Below are 17,627 nucleotides of genomic sequence, written 5' to 3' on the forward strand. Positions count from 1 at the left end.
GGCAATATCCTACATGTGTTTTTTTTTTTTAATCCGTTCTGTACTATGAGAAAATACTTGTAGCGTATTTTTTTTAAACCCACTCTGAATGACGACATTTTTAATGTGTAATAATGTAACAAGCCTTTTTTGTTTCTATAGCAACCATTTACAAAGTCACAGATACTGAGTCAATATTCCTCTGCAGCCATTTAGTGAACCCCCAAGCTTGAATCTTCGCTGATTGATCGGCAATTTAGCTAATTACTTATCATTGTGTGGATTATATTGATGAACATATAGGGGGAAAAAAAGTGCAACTTGGACTGCTGCTTTAAATTACTTACAGTATTCTCAATCTGGCAAATCTCCAGTGAGAAAATCTGCAGATACAGTACAGTAGATGCTAAGAAAAGCCCCAATTTAAGCATCTAAAGTCAAACTATTTTTCAATGTAGCCACAGGTGTGGCGAATGAGAAGTGAAAATCGCCACACCATGTAAAAATTGAGATATTATGTTACTCAATTGAACATTTAAAACAGCACACACTGTTCGTCTGTTTCACTCACCTCAGCACTATCACCTGCTGCTGGTTCACTCACCTCAGCACTGTCACCTGCTGCTGGCTCACTTTGTTGATGCATTGAGAAAGTGGAAACCAGCACACGTCATCAGGAAAAAGTTTATTTTTCAAAGTGTGGCAAACTCAAATTCGCCACGCTTTCATTGCCAATTTGCCATGTGTGGCGAATGGCGACAGGGGTGCCCACCTCAGATCTAAAGCCTATGAACTGAGGGAGAGCACTTCCTGGGTGATTTTCATTTTGTGCTAGGATTATGAATATGCCTAGACACCATACAGACTTCATATGAAAGGCTATCAGATGTTTTGTGACTACTTCCTCATTAAACTAAAAATGGCAGGTTCCAGCTAACATGGAAATGTGCAGGTTCGTCTATCGGCAAAAAAGATTTATTTTAGTAAAGGATGAGCTTTCTATAGGCGTCAGTGATGCTACTACAGAAGCGTATGCTATTGTCACATTCCGGGTCTTGTTACAGAGGGCACTTCTGAAATCTAGAACTGGTTGGGAAAGTGTAAAAGTCTACTAGAGTAAACAGCTAATTGAAGGTCGCCAGCAAGGGTGGTGTATTGATTCTTTGGTCCTGACAAGGAATGCAGGGAGAAATATAAGACCTAATTGATCATTTTTATCCTTGAAGAAGGTAGGCTAGGCATATCTTTGCCGAGTTAGCTCATTCTTGGAAAATGCAATCACTTAGAAGTATACGATTTGCAATAAGTCATTATGTGGTGAAAAGAAAAGTACGCAGGTCTTTTAGTAGCTCTACATGCAGAGGTCGCATTCACGCATGTAGAAAGCATCATAAATGCCTATAACATGCCAGACACCTTATTATTTTTTACCCTGGATTGAAGCAGGGTAAAAAAAACCTCTAATTTCAGCTCCGGGAACCCCCTGCTTCTGGGGATACCTCCATAGGAGGTGTCGTTAGACGCTCGGCTACCAGGGTTCGTGTTATGGCGGCACTTCAAAGCTCCCGTGCGCTGCAGACCTATAGGAAGCCGTGACAACATCTGGTTCGGCTTCTATCGACCCAGGTGATGCGGGAGCTTTAAACTTTAAAGTCCTGGTAGCTGAGCAATGTGGCGACCGGCACCTACAACGGAGGTAGGTATCACCAGAAGCAGGGGTTCCCTGGAGCTGAAATCAATGTGAGGTTAACAAAAAAGTGTTTGGTTTGCTCCTTTAAATTAGCCCCAAACCGTGCACGTATTTGTATGCATAAAACTAATTTATGTGGCGAACAGAGACAGCGCATGCAGCTTTTCACCATTCTGCTCTCTGAGATCGCACTCTATAGCAGTGAGTAGCTCTGTGGAGCGTGCACTATGAGAGTGACTGGCAGCTCTGCCTGACTGGGGGACGAGGGGGCTGCAGAAGTGCAGTCTGCTTTTCTGTGGAGCTTGTGTGTATGTATGTATGTGTAACCCCCTCCTAAAGGGTTACTACCAGGTTAGTATATGCTGTGCCCACCCTCTGTTACCATGGGGATTCTATGTAACCCAAGTGATTCAGAACGGCACTAAAAACACAGTGTATATAATAAGTGATAATAATAAATGAAATTAGGTGTAAGGTGAAATAGAAAAATTCTCAGAGGAAATTGTACAGATTCCCTAAAGCGACAGTGTACATCCAGAGTATGAAGGGAGCAATAAGCCAGGAACACCCCAAAACAGAAAAGAAATATATAGTGGTGCAGTAAAATCACATGAGGAATGATGATGGTAGAACAAAACTTGGCTCGTGCACATTGCCTACTTACAAGAAGTAAGTAAAAAATCAGCATGTAACGGGGAACACGGCAAGCAGGAACTCAGGAGGGCTCTCACTCGGGAGGAAACACAGCCTTAAAGCCTGTCCTGTTCCCCACAACAGCGGTGTGCAAACTGGGGGGGGGGGGTGCTAGATTTTTTTGGGGGGGTAGGGGGGCGCAGGTGGTTGCAGAGGTCCCGCACTCTTCCCCAAAGCATTCAAATTAAATGTCGGGGGACCGCGCAAGGCTTCTGCAACTACACTTGCCATGGTTCAGAAGCTTGGTGTCAGGCGTCGGTATGGCAACGCGGTGTCATGTGACGTCGTGGTTGCCATAGTAACATGACGTCAAATGCCGCCGTGGGTCATGTGATGTGACATGACCCCGCCGCACTAGGGAAGGTGGGGGGGGCACTCTAACTGAGAGCAGGCAGGGGGGCGCCGTGAATGAAGTTTGCTCACCCCTGCCCCAGAACATCGCGGAATCTCAGCATCCACACCACCGGTAGCAAGGGCCAAATCTCCCAGGGAGGGGTGGGAGGGGAGGAAGCAGCGCTACAGTTAGGTTCTTAAATTAAAATGGTACGTTTGTAACCTCCGACATGCCCCTCAGCCATGTGGTAAGCCACAGAAACACTAACATTGAAAAGTAAATCTCCTCCCCCAGGAGGAAAATCTCTTGTGCTATTTGCTGACTTTTATGGCTGATAACGGTGATAAGATGACACAGGTCCCTCTAACAGTCTATAAAAGAACAGTTCAGGTAATTTTCTGTCTCTGTTATTTGTAAGAGGACAGAGGTGCTTATTCTATAAACATTGATAGTGCAGATCTGGGGCAGGGTTGGCAGATGGCTTCTCCAAAAATACTGGACACAATGGTGAAAGGTGCAACTTGCTCGAGAGACACACACACACACACACACACACACACCCCTCTCTCTCTCTCTGCTCCATGCTTTTACCTCCTCCTCGGCTTCAACCCCAGGCTCCTGACCCCTCCCCCTGATTGGCTGCTGCTGGGTAATGCAGCCAATCAGGATGAAGGAAGCTGACCCGACTCCTAGCAACAGCCCTGGTCTGCGAAATCCCGGGGCCCCTCAAGCCGGTCAGGTCATGATGTCGAAAAAGGTAATATTGGTATACACGTCCAGAATTACCTCATTATTTACTGGACAGAGGGGTAGGGTGACCAGATTTTGAAAATGAAAAACCGGGACACATTTTTTTTTTTTACATAACAGTTTATTTATTGTAGTACACTTATACTTTACTACCATTAGTCCTTGTTACGTGCGTGTGTGCGCGTGCGTCGGATGACCTCACTAATCGAACAAAAAAAAAAGCCAGATGTGAATGATTCTAAACCCATTAACCAGTGTCAGGACGCCCCCTCTTCACAATTTCTAAAGCAGCAATCCCGCCTGGGATGTTACCTGATCCGCAGTCCCTCAAGGTACTATACTGGAGGGGAGGTGTTCCCTACCTGTCTTCCGATGTCTCCCGCGTGAAACTTGAGTCAGATCTGGAAGAAAACAGGATAGGTTACTTCGGTGTAGGTATACGGCAGTTAAGATAAGACATAGAGGGTGAGGGAGACGGTGAGGGTGAGGGAGACGGTGAGGGTGAGGGAGACGGTGAGGGAGACGGTGAGGGTGAGGGAGACGGTGAGGGAGACGGTGAGGGTGAGGGAGACGGTGAGGGTGAGGGAGACGGTGAGGGTGATACACACCTATACACGCTGTCACAAACACACACATATGCTGATACAAACACACACACAAACACAAATACACACACTGATACACACACTGATACACACACTGATACACACACTGATACACACACTGATACACACACTGATACACACACTGATACACACACTGATACACACACTGATACACACACACACTGATACACACACACACACCAACTGATACACACACACACCTATACACACACACACACACCTATACACACACACACACACACACAGACACACACACACACACACACAGACACACACACACACACACACACACACCTATACACGCTGATACAAACACACACATATGCTGATACAAACACACACACACACAGATACACACACACACACACACACACACCCTGCCTCCCCCTGCACCGCCCCCCAGCGACGGAAGTCACTGCTAGCCAAGCCCGTGGACGGGACGGGGGGAGAACCCGCCCGCCAGACCTGGCTCCGCTCTCTCCCACCTATTGGGGATAAGGCCGCGCGCCTGGACAGAAGCAGGGAGTTCCCCAACAGCAACCGCGCACTGTCCCCATGCGCACGCGAGGGAGGGAAAGTTCGCACGCCTCCAGCCATCCACGCTCCCACCAACCCTGCTCCCCCCGCGCCTACCTCTCTACCTCGGGCAGCAGCCACAGGGAACAGAGGCAGAAGGGAGAAAAGCGCCAAACAGCCAACGGCTGTCCGCGCGGGCCGCGGGGATCGTGTGAGGAAGCGGAGAAAGCCCCGCCCCCGGCATCCTCCAGCCAATCACCTGCAGCCCAGCATATTAGAAGCCCAACCCCCTGAAATTCAAAAAAATACTCACCAGCTGGGCTGCCGCATCCTCGCCGTCGCCGCGCACAGCCACCGCATCTACAGTACAACACAAACGGGACCAGGGAGAAAATCCGGGACATTTCCGGTACACACAGAAAACCGGTACAGCTCTCGAAAAACCGGGACTGTACCGGCAAAAGGGGGACGGGTGGTCACCCTAACAGAGGGTCCAAAATACAGGACAGTCCGGTTCAATACTGAACACCTGGCAACCCTAATTGTGGTGCTCCTCTGCGGAAAGCCCTGTTGTAGACAGACATTGCTTGTTCTGCAATATCGCAGTTTAGAGAGATGATTGGGGCAATTCATTAAACTGCAATAGTGCTGATCGGGGCACTATCGCATGGAAAATCACATTGATTTCAATTGCAGTTTCAGTGCAATAGTGTCTAGATATGAATAAGCGCCCTATATCTTATTACATGTAATATTTACTAGTGCACACCATCCTCCTTTCATGTGAATATGTTGAAGAAAATGTGGGGGAAGAAGGGTGGTTAACTTGGTACTGGATTTAGTTTTTTAGCACTGTATCTATGGAACTGAAACGTAGAATTGTCTAGTGTTAATAACCAAGAAAAGTGGGTTTGAATCATTTTTTTGTTAAGCAACCCTAGAATTACATTGCCAACCCTTCCCCCTCCCTATCCGCTGTCTCTCTGTTCCCCCTCATATCCCTGTTCCTCCTCCCCATCATCCTCCCTCCTCTGTCCCTCTTCACCTCTTGCACTCCCCCTCTCTCTTCCTCTCTTATACTCCTGCCCCTGTTACACTCTTACACTCTTTACCTCTTACACCCCCTGCATCTCTTCCCTGCCTCCCTCTGTCTTCCACTCTTGCACTCCCCCCTTCTCTCTTCCACTCCCCCTTCTCTCTTCTACTCTTGCGCTGTCTCGCTCTCCTTCCTCCTCCTCCTCCCTCCTATACACACACACACTTACCTTGGAGTGAGGAGGCCTCCCGTTTTGCGCCGGTCCACATCTCCCTGTGAATGCTGGGAAACCATTGCTGCTGGGGAGTTGACGCCAGGCCCAGGACAGTCGGGACCGTTGTCTCAGCTCTCTTAACTACATCCCCCATTGGTCTCGCAGTACCCAAATTACTGACCTAGAATAAAGCAGCAATATATCTTGCCCCTGAAAAAATACCTGCTTTATAAAATATTTTCTCCATCTTACGAAGCATTAAAAATAAAAACATTGCATTAAAAGAGCACTTCAAGCAACAGTATGGTTTAAAAAAAAAATGGACTAAAAATGTTTTAATAGGTTTGAAGCAGAAATGAACCGCAATGATTTCAGCTCTGGGGACCCTCTGCTTCCCAACATAGTTACCTCCATAGGTGCTGCCGTTTGGAGCCCCAGCTGAGTTCACAATATGGCGGTTTAAAATTCCTGCATCCTGGGGGCCAATAGGAAGCCGCCACGTCATCCCTTGTCTTCCTATTGGCCCACGTGCCGTGGGAGCTTTAAACTGCATAGAGATAGTGGCTGCACCTATGGACATAAGTATCTCCGGAAGCAGGGGGGTCCCCGGAGCTGAAGTCAACTTCAAACCTATTAAAAAAAAACATACGGTGACTTGGAGAGCTCCTTTAAAGGGCAAGAGGAGGTCTTTTAAAGTAAAGTTGCCACCGAGCAGGTGGAGACTCGGCTTTTGTTCATTGTTCAGCACCATTGGACGAAGCACGGTCACTGAATGTGTCCGTAGAGTGGCTAGCGATTCACAGCCAATCTATAACACTCCTGAGGACAAATTGAGAACCAGCAAGTACTGTAGTTCAACTTGAAAGCGTCACATTATTGAATTGGTTATCTGCAAAGAAATGGAAAGGTTTCTGTTAAACTTGAAGAGTTATTAGGATATGTTCACCACTTCACTTTTGTTTTCTTCTGCAGTAGCCTTGCATAATGTTTTGTTTTTTTTTTTAAACTGGTTATTTATACAAGGTTTGTGAAAAAGAGTAAAAAGAAATAGGAAGATAAAGAAAATACAATGAAGTGTAGTCAGCGGCGGATTTAGAAATGCGCTGCCCCCATGCACTTACATATGCCGGCCACCTCCTTTCTGCCGCTCTCCTCCTTCCGATTCGCAGCGCCAAATGACCCTGCGGACGTCACCAAAGTGATGTCACACTGCGTCTCATTGCAATGGTAACGCGACATCGTGACGTCATTTGACGCTGTGACCATCATGTTGCCATGGCAATGAGACGTTGTGTGATGCCACGTTGGTGACGCCCGCGGCGTCATTTGACGCTATGAATCGGAAGGAGGAGATCGGCAGAAAGAGGAGACGGCAAGGAGGCGCCCGGCATATGCAAGTGACTTTCCGTAAAACCCGATAGGCCCGAGAGCGCAGCAAATCTATATGGCGGTCGACATTTTTGTCGCCCGGGCCTAATGGGAAATCTGCCACTGAGTGTAGTTAGCATCTTGAGTTGAGAAATGCTTGTGAGACTGCAGATTTGGGAATTCCGTTACAAAGGATAGACGGCATATGGTACAGTGTTAGGCTGCATTAAAAATAGAATACAAGTAAGGTAGAAGTGATCTTTAAGAACAATGGGGGAAATTATGGAAAGTGCAAATTCCACTTTAAATTTAAAGATGGTAATTACCAACCCCAGTGATAAGTGACAAAATTATACATATGAAAAAATAGGTCACAGTAATTTTTCGCAGCTGCACTTCCCCCTATGGTTATAACAAGAAACAAAGAAGTCCAGAGCAACATGCAATGTGACAAAAATACACAGTGAAATACCTACATGTCTCTTGAAAAGGGGTAATTTAGTTAACCCCTTGGCCAAAGCGTATAATCTTGTGAGCCACATCAAGGCATGAGCATAACATCGCAGGTCCTAACACTAACTGATTAAAATTCTTATTTACATCTATAATTAAAGGAAGAATGATCCTAGCATTGAACCTGTCACAACCAGCTGCATGAAAAGAAAACCTACTTACTTGGAAAGTGGGGAGTGGTGAGCTTAAAGCCTGGGAGAGAGGAGCCACTAACCTCCAAAACAGCTGAGACCAGCTGGACAAAGTTAATAAATACACAGATACCCAGCAAGCTCTAAGAAACCCCCCAAAATTACGACGACATATATATATATATATATATATATATATATATATATATATATATATATATATATATATATATAGCAAAAGCAAAATAGTATAGTACTGTTTTTAATGTTAAAAACACAAAGTATTCCACTTACATAAGTGCCTTTGTTTGAGAGCATTCAGACCACACTGGGTCACAGGGTCAGACAAAGTATTCACAGCAAACAGCATCCGCTCCACGCCCATCACAGCAGGTACTGGGCTGATTAAAGTTGTCCTCCACTCCAGATGTCATCTAGTACTATACTATTTTGCTTTTCCCCTCTTTTTGTATATGGAATTTCCCCCTCTCTATGTGGATCTGGAGTACCTGTCGGGAGACATAAGTTGGTAACTTTGAATAACCACAACGCTCTGATTTCACGTTGAACACGTGAGTGCCAATTTTATAGAATTTCCAGCATTGAAGCTAATTTGCTGAAGTAGACAATATTGCACTATTTGGTGTTTTTACTCTTTATGTGATTTGCGCACCTGTTTCTCCTTCGTTTACCAAAGCGTTTAAGCCTGCGAGCTACATCAAGGCATGACCAATTCGCAGGTTCTTGCTATATACATTTAGCCATGCCCAGTAGCACTCCTTTTCACACACACACACACACACACACACACACACACACACACACACACACACACACACACACACACACACATATATATATATATATATATATATATATATTTATTTATTTTGTGGTAATTTTGGGGGGATTCTTAGAGCATGCAGGGTATCTGTGTGTTTACCCCCTATGGTTACCTAGGATTATTTGCGCTCCGTATCCTGTGTCTATTACGTATGAGAAGTGATCTTTAGTTTCTTTTAATAGTGAACTAGTGGTTAAAAAGAGTGCAAGCTTTTAGGTCTACTGCAGTCCATTCTATAGAAACATGTAAGAATGGCCTGAAGAATGGATCTGCGTGGTCCTGAAAGCTTGCACTGTTTTTACCCTCTAGTTGGCCATTAAAGGTATTCACTTATACCTTACTTTTGTTCTGAAAAATAAGGATAAAATCTCACTGTCGCCAGCAATGCAAATTGTCCAAGATTACATACAGGCATACCCCGCATTAACGTACGCAATGGGACCGGAGCATGTATGTAAAGCGAAAATGTACTTAAAGTGAAGCACTACCTTTTTTCCCACTTATCGATGCATGTACTGTACGGCAATCATCATATACGTGCATAACTGATGTAAATAATGCATGTGTAACAGGCTCTATATTCTCCCCGCTTGCGCACAGCTTCGGTACACGTAGGGAGCCGGTATTGCTGTTCAGGACGTACTGACAGGCGCATGCGTGAGCTGCCGTTTGCCTATTGGGCGATATGTCCTTACTCGCGAGTGTACTTAAAGTGAGTGTCCTTAAAGCGGGGTATGCCTGTATTCAACATTTCATACCCCTCTGATAATGACCATAACATTCGTTGTAAATATGACTCCATTTGACCTATCTAGTTGTTGCCTGTTTTTGGCAATGTGCCATTTGGAAGGTTTGCTGTATTTTCCAGTTGCTCATCATTAGTTTGTACCTTAAATCAGCGGAGCGCAAACTGGGGGGCACGAGACGACTGCGGGGGGTGCAGGGTTTACAGAGGCCCCATGCGCTTCCCAAAGGTACTTAAATTAAGTGCCGGCGAAGCGGCGACGGCCTCTGTAAACCTCACTTACCTTGGCACCGGTGGCTTCAAATGACGCCGCAAGGTCATGTGATGTCACGTTGCCAGCAATGTGACGCCGAGGTATGGGGAGGGGGGGGCAGAGAGAGGGGAATTGCCGGTAGGGGGGTGCAGGTAAAGTTTGCGCTCCCCTGCCTTAAATTACTGTATTTTTTTCCGTCTGAAAACATTTGTTATTTTTTAGGTGAAAATATTGAAGGCCTGAGAGAGAACGATTATCTCCTGATTCACTCGTGCCGGCAGTGGACAACAATCACAGCTCACAGTTTGGAAGAGGGACACTATGTCATTGGCCCAAAGATTGAGATTCCTGTGCATTATGGAGGTATGTTTCGATTGATTGACTTGCCGTATATTTCTATGTTTGATATTATTAATACAGTTGTGTTCTTTACGCATCAACCCTTTCCCGGTGACACTGGCAGTAATGCCAATGGGAAAGGGTGTCAGTGCAGTGTAGAAAGCCACCCTGGACATTCGCAGCTGGCAAACGTCCTGAAATCCATTCCGCCAAGAACTGCCAAATACCGAAATCTTACTCCTAGAGCAACACTAACTCCAACCTTCACAATAACATAGGCACCTTTTTTTCTTAAATATTTGTATTGGGTAAACATAAGATACACAACATCTCAGAACATTGATTGAATACAGAACTCCGTTGTTTTTCCAGTAAATATAGAGTAAGAAAAACAAAGAATAATATTAAATAACACCTGATCAACATCCTAGTTTCATTTGTTAACACTACAATAGGTGTATTGATTTCTCTATAGATGGTAAGAGAGCATCCAGTGTTATCCAATAATTGTCCTACAGGAAGGACAAAGAAAAAGTGAAAGAGCAAGAGAAATAGAGGGGGAGGCGGAGGGTGGGGGGGGGGGGGGTAAGGGGCAGTGATCCCCCTTGTTCACCCATGGTCATAGCTAATCTCAATTTTATATCAGTTCCGATAATCGACCCAGCCATGGGTCCCACGTTTTATAAAATTTGTCGGTTTACTGCTTCAAGAAGGCTGTCAATTTCTCCATCAGCATCACCCCATTTATCCTTTTCTCAACAGTTTGTCAAGAGGGGTGGGCTATCTTCTTCCAAGAGGCCGCCACAGCACATCTAGCTGCCGTCAAAATAAATGATATCAGCCTTCTTATTGGGTGACCAATCTTCAATTGGTTTAGCTAACAGAAATATCAGTGAATCCATAAGAATGGACACATCTGTTATTTCTGTAATAATAGTTTGGACAGTAATCCAATATTTCTGTATCGCCAGGCAAGTCCACCAAATATGGACCATATCGCCTCTCTGCCCGAAGCCCCTCCACCACAGATCAGGCACCAGAGGGTAGATTTGTTTCAGCCGACTTGGGGTGAGGAACCAGTAGAATAGAGTTTTGTATATATTTTCTTTAATGGTTGTGCATATGGAAGTTTTTGCAGCAAACTCCCATATATCCTCCCAGTCATCCCTGTCAATTTCAATATTTAAATCTGCCACCCATTTGAGCATATAGTCATGGTCAGGTGAATTGACTGAGGCCTCCAATCCTGCGTACTGTATATTCTAGTTATCAAGCCTTTTTGATAACTACCTCTCCTACATAAAGCTTCAAAACTTGTCAGGGAGGTGAATTTTCATTTTGGAGAATTTTTTTGTAGAAAGTGCCTAATCTGAAGATATTTAAACATATTAAGGTCTGGTGCCTGGTTCGGAGCTCTTTGAAACTAGACAGTTTCTCATTATGCAAAAAAGCCTTTTGTGACACCTAGTACATACGCCTCATTATGTGGATACATGATTTGATAAAACCAAGCTGAGGATTCCCTTTGACATTCATGAAATGACTTGTTAACTTCTGTGTTTTATCTTTGACGTCACATAGCAAGCACTTGCATGTACAGTGATAAATTATTGTATGGTCAGTGAATGATTCTCTTGGGATAATTGGTCCACCAGCAAATGCATGAAACAGAATAAAATACCTTTCATCAGGGGGCCAACTCCTGTCCTCAAGGGCCACCAACAGCTCAGGTTTTAAGGATATCCCAGCTTCAGCAAGACTGAGCCACTTGTGCTGAAGCAGGAATATTCTTAAAACCTGACCTGTTGGCCCTTGAGGTCTGGAGTTACCCACAACTGACTTACACAGTTACCCACATTCGGGAGTTTATCTGTTGAATGACCGGTCAGAATTAAACCACTTTTATTTGTTATTCTCTACATTCAGATGACAGTTCTGCTTGCTGACAAGGTTCACTTTTGCAATGTGTCCTTGGAAATGAGCCTTTGTATGAGTGCATTTACAATAACATCTTTGCCTGCGTTGGCATGTTAAGGAAACCAGAAAATACATGAATAATAAACAGCCTTTATGTGAATAAGCAGCTGATTTTTCTTAAGTATATTGAAGTAATTTGATAGCGCTGCAGTAAAAATAAGGGGACATGCAGAAAACCGATTTGTGGTACTTCAACCACATGCGTTCAGAGCTTTTGCCATGTATAAAGTCATACTTGCTCAAATGTACTCTCTGCCACTTTTAAATACTGATTTTATGCATCTGTGGCATCAATCTGTTCTGTTTCAAAGCTGAAACAGCTGTGGGTTGATCTGAGTGGGTTGTGGAAACTTGTTAAGACTGGTTTGATTAGTTAATGTTGCTTAATAATGTAGGTGTTCATTGCTCGTCTGCATCCTGTTATTAAACAGGATGGTATTGCTTAAATATAATACTTACTATGTTTTTCCAGTCGGTCTTTTTCTTACGCAAGATATTTCGAACAGATGGGAAAAATTGCCTACGCAAAAATGAAGAAATAGTTTTACTAACAGCAGTATATATTTTTTTTTTGTGTATACACTGCGTTGGTGAGCAGTACTGTACAAAGTGGGCTCAGATATACTGCTGTGACCTTACTTATGATCTTTCCTGGAGGTTGCTGGTAAATGTGGAAGTCCAATGGACGGCCAAACTGGACTGGTGGCAGCGATATGGGTAAACTGGGTGATGGTTGTCTTAGACCACTGGTAGGCAACATGATGCACTTCAAAAGGGCCGCATATTTACCCACGTGTGTATGGTGCACAGGCAGAATGGACGTGGCAGCCGCTGGTTGGAGCGTCTCACCCATTCCGGTCAGCTGCTTAATGCTGGCACTCTGATGAACACTGTCCTGCTCCTCGTACACTGATGACTAGGAAAGGGCACTTGAGGGGAGCGGGGCAGCACCGTGTTTATCAGCGCACTTTTATTAACTGCTGAGGGAGTGGGAAGAAGCTACGATCCACCGCAGCATCTCCACTCCCTAAGTAGAGGAAGAGTTGGCTGCTGGTGCAGTCAATGGTTGGGGGCTCCATGCGGCCCCCGTGCTACCTATTGCCCACCCATATCTTAGACAAATATAACTATTTATAATCATTTTGTTCGTCAGATCATTTTTTTGGTTTACAGTTATTATGAATGAGGGTGTAGAGAAATGGGTTTTAAGTGTTCCACCTCAATAATGCAGTAATACATTTTTATTTTGGCCCTCTCCCTATTAAGCACTGTGTAGTGAAGGATATAAAATATGGAAATAAATTGGTCAAATTTGCGGGTAGTGCTACACACCCTTAACCTTCCGTTGTAGTGTTTATACTCTTCCAAGACCATGATTAAAAAAATCATTGTTCTTGTCAGTTATGTTCAATAGTTTTTTTTTTTTTTAATTCAAAAATACATCAGTTACTGTACCAATGCTGAACCCCTTCAATATTGCAAGTGCCATTGACATACAGTACTATATTGCATGTCCTGTAAGTACTGAAGAGATTAATGTTGTGCTGTACTTGTAAACCCTAGTATACTTTTCATTCTGAGGGTGGTCACAATCTTTCTTTCTACCCCACCCTGCTTGATACGTATTACATGTTTCTGCATAGTCGGACATTCATTCTTTAGAACAATACAGGGGGAATGCAATCATGCTTCAAATTATGTTATTTGTTTAGTTCCCAAAGGAGAATGGCGATATAGTGACGCATCCAAGATTGAATTAAACGTGCACAAAATCTTGTTGTAATTTTCCTTATCGTTGTTTTTTTTCCTACTTTATAGGCAAGCTCTGCACGTGTGTACTTTTTCCTTGCTGCCAGGGGTTTGTAAAGATAATTGTAATTAAATATGGATTCTTATGTATGTAGTTTATTGTATAGAAATATACTGTAACAGTACAACACATAGCAACACAGAACATAGTCATATTCGTACAAGACAATTCAAACTGGTAACAAATGCAGATTCTATATAAAAATAAATAAAAAAATGGTGTGATGTATGAAAACAATTTTGAAGCATAATCAACACAAGGAGGGTCATGTTCATCTTTTACCGTCGGTGCATGTACTGTATTTTGTTTTAATATGGTCTGCAGACCTAAAAATTATTTGGTGGAAAAACTTAATATGTGGCTAGTTAGCTCTTAAAACAACAATCCCCTCTGCTGAACGAAGAAGAAGAAAAAATGACACTATTGTGTGTTCCATGTGTTTTTAGTTTTACAGATGTGAAACATTCTGACGTCTGACTCTGCTCTGGGGATGTAATTGTAGAAAAATGTCCTCACTCTGAATTTGTAATGGTTGATCTCATTGCTGTAAATGAGGCAAATAAAGGTTGCCCTAGTAACTCCCCAAACCAGCAAAATAAAAGAATAAACCGGTACAACACAACTGAAGTTTCATTAAAAAAAATAAAGGAGCACACTTCCAGTGTATCTTTCTATTTTCGTTTCCTTTTAGGTGGATTACTGCTTTGAAAAGCCTTGTTAATTGTTTGGAACCAATTGCCAAGCTTGCTTTTTTTTTTTTAATCTTCCTTGAAACTGATTGATCTCGTATGTAACACATAATTGAGTAACTGTAATGAGAAACCCAGAGAACACTTTCTTTAGCGTCGTTCTCATTTAATTTATTTTTTTCACAATTCATTTTGTTTTGCTCTGCAATGCAATGTGGGAAACTGTTGCGGTCTACGGGGTTAAAATCTGTGCTTACAAAATAGATCCCCTCTCTGACTCCCTGCATATTGAATGTTTATATTTATGGTGTGGCCTGCCAGCCACACAAAGACCACCGTATAAAGAGTTGACCCAGGATTCAGTTTGGAATGCTCCCAAATCTTGCACTACCATGCAGTATGGCTCCTCCATCAGTGTTACCACTGCTCTCCCCCCCACCCCCCTTCCACTCTTCCAATTAAAGATAGCAAAATACTGGAACCACTGCTATGAGCACAACATTTTTCTTTTTTCTTCTATAGTGCTGACCGTTTATACAACACTGGGCATATAAGTTTTCAGGAACAATGAAACCCTGCCCTTGAGAGTTTCGAATCTACCTTAATCGGGTGTGAGAAAAAGTGACTTGCCCAAGATCACACGAAAAGATTACACTGGGATTCAAACCGGGTTCACCAGCTTCAAAAGGCAATGTCGTTACTACAGAGCTACTGCTGCTGCCCATAAATCATTATTAAACATCACAGTGTTGTCAAGAACAGTGGATAGGACCGCACATAATCAACATGGCAAGTGTTTGTATGTTAAGGCTACATTATATAACATTTTATTGAAGGAGCAATATTCCAGAAACTGTTCATTTAGTATGAAAAACATGTCTAGTTTGAAGGTGAGGTGAAGCAAATGTTCAAATATTCCTCGCCTAATCCTGGAAGAAGGGACAAGACAAAATGGAGCATGCCTTCCTTCCAGAAAAAAGTGCAAAATGTGTAGCGCTATTCAAACTAAATTAATGTGAATATAGACACCCTAATAATGATAAAGGGTGATAGGAATAATAACGGGCTGCCAACTAAAAACACTAAATACCCAAATTCAGTGACAAAACAAACTAAAAACAATTTCTAGGGGCGTCCTGTGGTCTAAATAGAAGACATAATATAAAACGCTAACAATGTAATTAGCCTTAAATTGAACGTGCATAAATACAACCGTGTATTAATAACTGGATGCTGAAAACGTCCCAAGGTATCCGAGTATGCAGGTAACGGGAACCGACCGTAACTCGGCACATGTGAAAGACATTTTGCAGGCACAGGTCCCTGCCCCGTGGAGGGGAGCCTGGTTCAATTCCCGGTGTCGGCTCCTTCTGACCTTGAGCAAGTCACTTTATCTCCCTGTGTCCCAGGCACCAAAACCATAGATTGTAAGCTCCACGGGGCAGGGACTGTCTGCAAAATGTCTCTGTAAAGCGCTACGTAAAACTAGTAGTGCTATACAAGAACAAACTATTATTATCTTCTTATAGATATATTCTTATCTTCTTATGCTTTCTCTCTACCGCCTCGCGCTCTCCCTCCCCCCTCGTAATCCTCCCTCCCTCGTGCTCGCTCTACCCCCCCCCCCCGCGCTCGCTCTCCCCCCTCCCTCCGCGCTCGCCCGCCCTCCTCCCTCCGCGCTCGCCCCCCTCCCTCTGCGCTCGCTCGCCCCCTCCCTCTGCTCTCGCTCGCCTCCCTCCGCGCTCGCCCCCCTCCCTCTGCGCTCGCTCGCCCCCTCCCTCCGCGCTCGCGTGCCCCCTCCTACATTCGTAGGGGCCTAACATGGAAGTTAGGCCCAGCTTTTGGGCGGGTCAAGCTTCCAGCAGCTGCCAGCGGGTCCTCCGGATCCACCAGTCCAGGGACATTTATCCCAGCTCAAAAAGTTGAAACAGCCATCTCCGATTGGGTTTACTGCTATGCAGTGCTTTAACCCAGGCTGTGCTGAAAAGCTGTGTAATGCGGAAGGTATATGCTTACAGGAGTCAATGTTTAAATGTATTTGAAGCAAAAGGTGACACTGAAATTACAGTTGCATGCCATTTCCCAGATGCCCTTGCTGCAGTGGAAGCACTGTGTGCTAGGACAGGGGTGCACAAACCTGGGGGCGCATCCACCTGGGGGGGACACTAGATTTTCTTGGGGGTTGGCACGGCAGTTATAGGGGTCCCACACTCCCCCCCCCAGGCATTTAAATTTAATTCTTTAAAGGTTCAGGGGAGCGCCAGCATTCACGTCATCGTTATGTAAGAGAACAATAAAAGCAACATGGTGTGGTACAGTTTCAACCTGGTGTAATATTCTATAAGTGAAAAGTAATTCACTCACACTTTTCTCCTTTTCAATAAGGCAGTACAGAGATACTCCTCTCTCTGAACGGAGCAATGGATCAGGAAATCCACAAATGTAAACCCCATGTTTCTCCTCTCCTTCGTGGTAGATGTACCCAGGAAATAATAAGAGATGCTTATTGCGCAGTATATCTCAAATTATATTAGAGATTATAAAGAATAAAAGCATATAGATGTACACTCACATTTGATACATATTAGCAGTCATGGTACGAAATCCCGATCGTAAGTATAAGCTGTTCACCGGTACACGCTATTCGGCTCACTTCCGCGTCTTAGCTCTTGTCTGCGTCACTTCCGGCTACGTGGGGTTGAGGGCGGAAAGGCTGTGTTGGAGAATCTCTGGCTGCCAGGACTTCGCGTTACGAACTTGCATTGACTGAACACTCATTGAACGCGTTTCGTCGGTACGATTCCTGAAGAACGGGGTCACGTAACGTCATCTTACCATGGCAACGTGACCTCATTTGACAAGCAGACAAGGGGTCAAGCAGGGAGGGGGCGGGGGGCGTGCGAGGTGCCGAGGAGAGCAGGCAGGGATGCACACGGGGAAAAGTTTGCACACCCCTGTGCTAGGAGATAATGGAGATAAAGGTGAAAAGCAGAGCTGTAGACCTGTCTGAGACATGTAAACGTACACACAAGTGATATTTGTATTTGCTTGATGCTATGACAACGGCAGGTAGGCTATGGAGTAAAGAAAACTATTCACTGACCAACAAGCCCATATTTA

The 17,627-nt window shown here is 44.3% G+C and overlaps 1 protein-coding gene across 2 annotated transcripts in view; it reads left to right on the top strand.

Moving 5' to 3' along the window:
• The window catches only part of GAREM1 (GRB2 associated regulator of MAPK1 subtype 1), a 224,758-nt gene that overhangs the window by 53,122 nt on the left and 154,009 nt on the right, over positions 1-17,627 (top strand). Inside the window, exon 2 of one of the 2 annotated variants that reach the window (XM_075584688.1) lies at positions 9,915-10,055. In XM_075584688.1, the coding sequence (XP_075440803.1) occupies positions 9,915-10,055 (141 nt within the window). Of the gene's footprint in view, positions 1-9,914; positions 10,056-17,627 lie in introns of those variants that run through there. The other variant, XM_075584690.1, reaches the window with a different exon arrangement.

This window comes from Ascaphus truei, chromosome 2 (assembly GCF_040206685.1).
Source record: "Ascaphus truei isolate aAscTru1 chromosome 2, aAscTru1.hap1, whole genome shotgun sequence".
NCBI classification, from domain to species: domain Eukaryota; kingdom Metazoa; phylum Chordata; class Amphibia; order Anura; family Ascaphidae; genus Ascaphus; species Ascaphus truei.